The following is a 9,577-nucleotide window of genomic DNA, read 5'->3' as shown; positions in this document are numbered from 1 at the left end:
TAAGTTGTCAATAGCAGTTGCCATATTTCCTTCTATCTTATAATTCATTTTCCACATATAAAGCCACTCCTCCACCCTCGTTCTTTCTTCTTAAACAATTAAATTAATAACCATCTATTTTGAAGTCCATTCCTTTCTCATCACTAATCAATGTTTCTGATATTGTGATTATGTTGAATGGTTTTATGAATTTGTCTGAATACTCATTGATGTTATTGTAGTTTGTGTGATGACTCCTTCTGTTGAAGGGAACCATTGACAAGCTACCGTCCGTGTCCACTTTCTGGTTATATTGTTCATCTGTGTAATAGCAGCAGGTGTTCTAGAAACAATTATTGTCTGGGTCAATGTCACTTTCCAAGTCCATTTTTTCTCAATTTTGAAATAAATTCAGTGTAGAAATATTCAATGTGTCTCCCCATTCAGCTGCCAAGGAGAAGCAGTCGATCCCGGTCTCAATCCATCCAATCAAGTTATGCTCCAATACCCCCCTCCTCCTCCTCCTGCTCTTCCTCCTCCTGTCCCTGCCGTGCTGTAGCTGGGGTCTGACGAGCTGGTGGACGACTCCCCGGTGGGGATCGATTGCCTCTCTCTGGTTCTTTTGCAGATGAATTTTTTTCAGGCCAGCAAAACTGCCACGACCAGTGACCACATGACTGTTGGATGTTTCCGGGGTGCAGGCCGCCGCTCCAGGAAATCACAGAGGGGTCAGGCCAGAGGCTAGAATGATGGTGGTCACAGCCGGAGCAAAACCCGAGCAACTGTCAGGCGACCAGGCGAAGTACAGTCCAGGTGCAGGATCACTGGGAACAGCAGAAAATCGTTGAGCTTTTGCTTTCCTTTTCTGTAGTGAGAAGCACCAGCGTCCTCCCACTTATGTGACCCGACGTGAGAGGACGCTGGCCAGGGGTGGACTGGCCTTCTGACGTACCGGACACTGTCCCTGTGGGCCGGTGTCTATAGGGGCTGGTCAACAGCTCCCCACCCGCAGGCCCGGATTAACGCATAGGTTGACTCCGTTATGGAACGCGCACCGGCGTGAACCCAGAAATGTAGAATGAATGGAATCCTGCGCACAGACGAGCAATGTGGCGAGTATGTTCCGGCCTTGAGGAAAACTATGAGCAAGCCAACATCAGTGTATCCGGCTAGCTCCAGCCCCAGATATTTTGCTCCAGTCCAACCCCGACGCTGGCGCAATGCCAGACGCAACACATGTTTTGTTTTTCTGAGTTACATGTTTGAGTCAGGAATGGGAATCAGGTTTTCAGTTTTCATCTTTAAAACAAACCTTTAAAACAATTAATGTGTAACAACAATCCAAAAAGCAAGAGAAAAAACATCCACAGTCCGTCTTCTATGCAACGTAAGTGTACTCTTTACGATCTTCTGCCGATCTCGCCAGGTATTCTCTTTCTATCAGTCCTTCTATGCGCTTCTTGATGACCACGGGGGAGGGGAGGAAACGAGCCCGGAGCTGCTGAGTCACCTGAAGACATGAAGACACAACGAGTGAGGAACCGTCTCCATGAGACGAAGGCTGAGAGGAAGTGAAGGTGACGACCTCACCTCTGCTACCAGGACATTGTGCTGCATCTTCTTCCTCGACTTCATGATTCGGACGATGGCCGACTCGATTTCGTGCTTCCTGTCGTCGTCCACTTTCTGCTGAGTCTCTGTCCTCTCCGGGTCCGACTCTCCTTGTTTAGCAGCAACTGGTGACATTAAAACACAAAACCTCAATCCAGTTTGTTACAATGGTCAAATTCTACACAAATCTTTTCAAAGTAACATGATCGTGAGTCTTTTACCTTGAAAAACTTCTGGCAAAAATGTAGAAAACTGACTAAAAGACATATTTCAGATTCTATGGCCAAAAGGTTTTCCTAAACATGTTATAAAGTTTAGTTGTAATCTTTAAAGCAGAATAGTAATGTTTTCTCATTCGGTCTGTGTTTTTCGAGTAGGATTTGTTAATGTGTCGCTCTTTTAATGATCGCCATTAACTCAATATCAGTTCTTCAAGAAACAGGAAGAATTTAGGAACTTTAGTTTTTACCCTGAAAAGCACTCTGTGCTGCATGTTATTGTACAAAAGGTTTTGGATTTGATTTGACTTGAAAAAGCAAAGTGGTTTTGCTCTGTTTCTAATTTGGAATAATTCCAGGGCGTAGGAGCTGGAGGTGAGAACAGAGGTCTGGTCACAGATTATTTCTGCTGTCATGGTTTTCACAGGTTGGATTATGGAGGGCAGATCGTCTGCAGGGACCATCAGTCAAAGTGACAGACAACAAGACATTCTAATGCGGCGTCGGACAGGAGTTTGGGTTTCTACGATCCCAATAAGCAAACTGTCCAGAAATACCACCCATCTATCAGAATAATGGACGTCATGGGAAGAAGAAGAATATCAGTGTTGTTGCTGCTGCCTCCTCTTCATTAATTCAGGATGAACTTGCTATAAATGTGGTCAAGTTTAAAACCTTACTGTTAAAACATTCTCAGAAATAATCTGTCTAACAAACTAAATAATAATTTGAAGAATCCATCTGTAACATTAAATATTCTGAAACAAGTGAAAGTTTTGCTTTGGTTTTCTGGAGGATCAATATTCATAAATGTGCAGTTATTAATACTTCCTTGTCGACAATATATGAGAGGACGACTGTGCAACACTGAAGCTCTGTGGTCCAAACTAACCTGATAAAACAATGTCAGTCTTCTACTGTCCCATCACAAAGGGTGTTTGGTGTTAGAACTGTTGGGTTGGGAGGACACGATGCTGCAGCGAGCTGCTCACCTGTCTGGATTTGGACTCGATGCAGTTTGGAAGTAAAGGTATCATTCACTGTAAACACATGGCCGTTCTCGATCTCCTTGGACTTTGGCTCCTTGGTCAGAACTCGCTGTGTGGGCTTCCCGCAGGCCAAGGACTGCAGCGCCCGCACCAGCTCTCGCTCTGGGATGTCCGTCTCCTGCTGAATGTCCTGCAGGAGACATGTTACACAAAGTTAAACACACGAACCAGGACAGACATCAGAGTTGTGTATGAAAACCATGTGACTGTGAGAAACGTTCCCACCTCGAAGGTGCACTTTTCTCTGTTGTTGAAGAGCATGAGGATGGTCATCTGAAAGGTGGAGACCTGCAGGATGTGCTTCCGAGTGTTGGATCCCGCCACCTGACTCCCTCCAACGCCCACCTCTGAACCGTCCTCCTGAAGACGAAGATGAAGATGAAGACAGTCCACAATAAGCATCCTGATACTCCACACACTGCCTGCTGCATGTGGTTGGAGATATTAAAGTTGAGACGACCGTCGTCCCAACTCTGAGTAGCTTGTACCAAACTAGTCGGGTAATTTAATTTGCATGAATTTTCTACCATTTAATGTGAAGTTATTAACAGAACACCCGTCTAACAACTAATCAAATGATATATGTTTATGGCTTCCGTGTTTGTTTAACAGAGAGACGTTAACGTATATTTTCCACTGTTAAACACAGAGCAGGTCTGGATACAGATATAGTGGATCAACGTCTGTTCCTACAGTTAAAAGACAGACAGGCACCGTGTAGAGAATGATCAGGTAGGAACAAAGAGTCCAGCACTCCCTGCATTGAAAGGCTTTTTATGTTGTCTAGTCGCCACGTTCTTATTGCAAAGTAAATTTGCAGTTTTGTTCCTTAAAGTTAATTAACGTTGACATTTGAAGAACAATGGTCGAAAACAAGCAGAAAGAGAAACACTAACCCCCCCCCCCCTTTTCAAGAAGGACGGTGTGGACAGGACCATAGCAGTTACCTTTTTAACTGCTCCGTAGAAAGTTGCGTTCAGGTCGGCTCCGCCCATGTGGTGCTGCAGCGTGAGCTGTCTGCCACTGTGCTTGGCGAGATAAAACCTGAAAAACAAGAGCAGTGACCACAACTAAAATGAGACAGGGATTTTCTCTGCATTGAAAAGAAATCATTTAACTTTTTAAACTAATACCTTCTGAAGACTTCAAAAGCCTGTCTGGGAGCCGGAGGGATGGTGCATTTAGGAGTTGCAGACTGAGTGGGCCAGTAACCGGTTGTTAGGACCCTCACTATGAGGTCCACACCACTTAAAGAGGCCTGGAAAAGATGCATGGATGTTTGAAAATCATTTAGGGATACTTGAAAATATATTAATTTCTATCATAGAACAATTTGACTTCTTCTTGGTTCAAATCCCAGATTCAAACCTGCGTCAAGGCTTAACCCTCATGATCCACCAGAGAGGACTCTTAACATTTATGCAATGACTATTGAAGACAGTCACTTCTCATTTAGAAATGATTAATCAGAGGTTTCTCTCTGCCTCACCGCTGTGGTTTGTATGTGTTGCCTGAACTCGTCCATGGTGGTGTTTGAGATGCTCATGTCCTTGAACATCCCTTCCAGTTTGGAGGTGAACTGACAGCCACATTCTGTCTGTAAAGGAAAAACACAACAATCAGCTAGAACTCCCTGCAAGAATGTGGATGTACACGGTTAAAACAGAGATTTGGTCATAAACTGTACGAAGGAATCTCTTTCTTTCTTTTACCTTCAGCTTGGAGATCATGTTCTTCTCTGAGTCGTCAGAGACGCTCTTGTTGCTGAGCAGCCGGCGGCCCAGATGCTGCTTGTAGTACCTTTCAAAGACGTCCTTCTCCTGCATGAACCTGAACAACACCATGGCCTTGTCCAGAATCAACTCCACCTCCTGTTCTGTCAACTTATCAAACAAGAAACAGGAAAAAAAGGGTCAGTGCTCAGTCAGAAAGCACTAAATCTCTGTTACAAAGAGCCACATACCCCTTTGACTCCCTTCTTGAATTTATCATCGATAAATAGTGACAGGTACTCAGGAGAGCGGGAGTTGAGGTTGAGGAAATATTCAAAGTCCCCAGCTATGGTTTGTTTGAAGAGTCTGTCATTGTTGAAGGACTCCAGGAGGAATCGATCGAATCGTGTCTTCAGATCTAACAAGCCCTGTGGAGGAGGCAGTGACACAGAGCTTACAGAAACAGGCAGTATAACCTCACAGGTACTCAGGTCGTCTGTTGGATGTACGTACTTGGATGTAGTCAACAGGATTCTTTCCTTCTCCTTCCTCTGAGACCAGAGCTTTGCCTTGCTCCCTCAGGTAGGAGCTCATACACTCACACATTGTTTTTAGGCCATTTGGCACTCGGCTGAACAGCTTGTACATACACGCAAGGTCTAAGAGTGAGAAACGACGTAAAGTAAATAACATGTGGTTGGATCTTGTTTTCAGTTGTAAATTTTGAGTGTAGAGAAAAGCATTCATGATGTTTTTACCATCTGTTTTGCCGTTTTTCAGCATGTGGACCAGCCCAGAGTTCTCCATCTCCACGATGGTCTTCATATGTTTAGAAATAAGCTCCCGCTCCACCACCTTGACAATGGGCTCCTCGGTAGACTTGTCCAGGCAGGGCATCACTCGCTCGATCTCCTCGTTGATTCTGGCCTCCACCTTCTTTATGTAGACACTGGCACTGTTTTCTGCTAAGAACTTTTGGCTCTCCATCTGGAAAAGACAAAGTATTGGCTGTAATGACAGTTTTCCAGTTTAGTTGATGAAAGCAAACGATAAACATATCACAGGGATTTTCTTAAAGTGATTCTGGTGAAAACTGTGCGCCCTCTGCTGATAAAACCTGTGCATGACCACTAGCACATAAAGCAATAATCTGAATTATCTCAATAACCTGCCAACATTGGTTAACCTTTCATCACTGCCTCCATTTTTAGGTGAAAACGGAATAAACAGCAACAGTGGTTCTACGGCATACAGAGGGCATATCAACACACAGGGGGAACGGACAGGTATTCAAATGATGGTTTGGTTGGGGGTGATATGAAGTGGAAGCTTCTTCAATGAGTCCAGAGCCTTCATTTTGAACTGGGTTTACTTTATTGAAGATTAAAGATTCAGTTACAAACCAGCATTAAGTAATGGGATCCTTGCCGGCAAAAAACCTCTAAACAAAAACTGCACTTCCTGTCTCAGCACAAAATAAAAGCACCTGTAAAATACATACTTCCGGTTGCCGTAGTTAAAAGAACATCACCAAAATAAATAACGTCCCGTTCACTGTACTTTCACACGCAAATGAACAAATGCCTTAAACTGTCCTATGAATGAATGAATTTCAACACTTAAACAAAACAATTTACGACAGGGGGCAGCAGTTTAGCAGCTTCACTGCCTGAGGGTACAGACTCCTGGTGTGAAGGCGCCCTGAGACACATTCGACTGTTTGGGGATGGCCACTATTGTGGCTTGAAGCTGGCTGGGACACATGCTGTGGCCAGCAACAGGTTGTAGATGGAGGTAAAATGTCTGTTAACTTTGCTGTGCAGCCTTGCAGGAACCCGGGCCAACGGCAGGGTGTTGATGCTGCGGAGGGTGAGTCTCACTTTGTGTGTGCTCAGGACCAGGGCATTAAATACAAGTGGCTGCATGTTGTTTCATGACAAAAAAAAGCACAGACTCACCTGGAAGAATTCAGCTGACATATCTAAGAAAGGACACTCGAAGTCCTCCTCATACACAGATCTGCCATCCAGGCCGAGGATCATCAGCATCTGGCAGGCGTTTCTGATGGCGCCCCTAAAACAAGTTCAGACAGATGAGAAAGCTCAAACATTGAAAAGACCTGCTGCGTCCTAAAGCCCAACCAGCAAGAGAGACTGTACCTGTCCACCACCTCGCCCCTCCTCTCCCGGGCTATCATGTCCAGTAACGTCTGTCGTAGATGATCTCTGATGCAGCCGTAACGGACCACCTGGTCCCTGAAGATGATGAGGCTCAGATTGTACACATTCTCCACATTATTCTGTGAAAAGTACTTGGAGTCCTGTGAGATGAGAAAACACCACAAGTTTACAGATCATCAGAAACACATAAATCCACCGCCAAGGTTTAGGACGCAACAGTCTGTGTTAAACAAAGTCAACATGTTGGACAATGTTCCAGGATGTTTTCTTTTAACTGTCATTCAAATTATCTTTACGTCTATTGTTCTCATTACAACACTGTCATATTAGGACACATATTCTTGTCAAGTAGAGAAATATGTGAGACACAACAATGGAGAGGAAAAACACAAAGTACCTCCAACATAAGAAAAATGTTTTACATTATTATATGACTGGATTCATCTCAGGAAGATTTCAAAGACAGTTAAGGTTCAATCCCAATGGTGCAAAGCAACTATTCCTGCAAGTTTCTCAATAAAAATCAAATAAATACAGCAGCAAAGTCATCACTATGAAAAATGTAATTAACTACAGTGATTCTGTTTGTGGTCCTTCTTTATTCAGTTTTTTGAAACTGCAACATTCTCTTGGTTCAAACTATAATAAGGAAGAGACGAGCATGAGTCGCTTTTTTGCATGACGAGGCACAGATTACTCTGATACCGTTCCAAGATCCCGGCGTTACACGTGGTCACGTCATGACATTAGGTGATCCAACATCACAGACTGTAGGAAGCGACCTGATGTGCTCTTTACATGGACTATGATGGGATCAAAACCCGGACTGCACCACCTCCTACGATCTGATCGTCAGTTCAAGCAAATGGTGCAAATATGACCAGATTGAAGTGTTTATATGGTGCAAATTGAAATCTAGCATGGCAAACCAGAGCAGCATACGTACCGAGTACATGAAGATTTCTCCGACCATCACCATGGCAGCCTGATGGTCATTCCAGGCCTGATTCAGCATTTGAAGGAAATTATTATTCAAAGAGTTGAGAATGTCTGCCCGTACCTGAAAACCAAAGGCATCCTGTTAGCTCTGGTGTGACCCACTCTAAACATTCTCTAGATTATTTTCCCAGAAGACGGACTGAAGGAAATGCTGCTTTACTTTGTTGATGAGGTGCTCGGTGACGACCTCCCGGAGGCCCGTGTAGAGTTTCTCTCCATGCTTGTGGAACACCATGATGTAGGCGTTTCTGTACAGCTCCTCAAAGCTCAGTCCACTGTTGTTCTTCCTCTGAATCTCCTGAATGCCATTTTTCAGAAGGTCCCAGATTTTATTCACTTGTTTCTCATCCATTGTCATCTGTGGGAGGCAGAAGAGAGAATGTCCTTCATCCACATGGCATTCTTTGACCATGTACATATTGGACAACACAGATGTTTCATTTCTATAGTCTGGATTTAGTTTCACATTGTGGTTTGCCTTTTTCTCTGTTATAAAATACCAGGGATGGCTGGGTTATTCTGTTGGACGTACTACAAAGCAGGGTTTTCTCTTATTGAGGTAACTTCAGGGTTAACCCTGGGTTTTACCTTTGTTAATTACCCTGGTAACTTACACTAAACCAAAATTTAACAGTCGCCTAGGATAGTAATCTTTGCACCTCGCCACTTGGGCAGGCAAAAGAACTAGACGCTTAGCATTCCCTGAAGACAATTTAAGTCTGAATGCTGGAACTGAATAAAGCTGAACTGTAATGCTGACAAAGCTGGAGAAGACAACTCAGTCCCATGACTGTTTGTTAAATGGTCACGAAACTTAATCTATGGATTCGTGTTCAGTGAAAACGTTTTGCCCCCTTTTTTCTTGTCACGCATAACGAATTTAAAACCCAATACATTTCAATTGGACTTAAATTTTGTGTCTGGGTCAGGTTCTTTTCTGATTAGACAGCTCATATGCCGTGATGTTTTTGTCTCTTTTCTTTCGACAATCAGGCATTAACTAATTTTACTGTTTGTCACATCTACACTGATGACTTTAAAATCCTATAGAGACGTGTGCGCCCGGGGGCCCAAGATGGCGGACAAAGGGTGGTCGCTTCTACAACGCTCTCCAATACCTCTCAATTTACTCGGCTAAATCCAGCTCTCTGAGTTAACCAATACACTGACTCGCTGCTTCCAGCCCTCAACATCATAATGGCTCTTAATATTGCAATTAAGCTCGCCAAAGGCAATATAGAAACTAGATCCACAGCCTTGGCGACGTCTTCTGGTGACGTCACCATGGCCGTCATCGCGAGCCTCCTGGAAGACCACAAAGCCGACTTAGCGGCCGAATTTAAGACCTTCTTTTCGGCGCCAGAGGCCAAAACAGACCTCGTCCAAGCCGATGTGTCCAGCCACGACCAACGCCTTACACATCTGGAAGCGAACGCGGACTCTGGAGACGATCATTGTTAAGCCTGGAGGCTAAGTGCACAGAGCTAAAGGCTATCACCGGGAAGCGAAAGGCTTGTTGCGGACCTGGAAGCTCGCAGCCGCCGGAGCTCACAACGTTCGGAGTCGATCGAAGGACCGCGACCAACTGACTTCTTTTCCAAGCTGCTGACTCAACCGCTGGGCAAGGAAATACCACCGACTCCACCTGTGCTAGGCGGAGCTCTCGGATCTTTGGCCCGAGACCTAAACAAGGTGAGAAGCCGACAGTTGTCAACGTCCGTTTCCATGACGACCAAACCAAAAAAAACGTTCTGCGCGAGGCCCGCAAGGAGCGATCGGACCTGAAATACCTGGAAACACCCGTGGCCGTGTCCGGGGACTTTACACCG

The 9,577-nt window shown here is 44.6% G+C and overlaps 1 protein-coding gene across 1 annotated transcript; it reads right to left on the bottom strand.

Annotated features, from left to right (window-relative positions):
* Window positions 1-1,357: 1,357 nt before the first annotated feature.
* Window positions 1,358-8,106, bottom strand: LOC308120491 (cullin-3-like; the record flags this gene model as incomplete). The annotated part of the gene is made up of 15 exons (XM_080481118.1): window positions 1,358-1,489; window positions 1,570-1,715; window positions 2,801-2,987; window positions 3,083-3,217; window positions 3,805-3,901; window positions 3,991-4,115; window positions 4,347-4,454; window positions 4,570-4,740; window positions 4,821-4,997; window positions 5,083-5,228; window positions 5,328-5,556; window positions 6,528-6,642; window positions 6,729-6,889; window positions 7,696-7,809; window positions 7,909-8,106. 15 exons carry the CDS (start codon window positions 8,104-8,106, stop codon window positions 1,358-1,360), a joined length of 2,241 nt encoding a protein of 746 aa, XP_080337244.1.
* Between the last annotated feature and the right edge of the window lie 1,471 nt (window positions 8,107-9,577).

This window comes from Lipophrys pholis (genome assembly GCF_963383615.2).
Source record: "Lipophrys pholis genome assembly, chromosome: 1".
NCBI lineage: Eukaryota > Metazoa > Chordata > Actinopteri > Blenniiformes > Blenniidae > Lipophrys > Lipophrys pholis.
The sequence above is the reverse complement of the archived record's forward strand: the minus strand, read 5'-3'. Positions and strand labels throughout refer to the sequence as shown.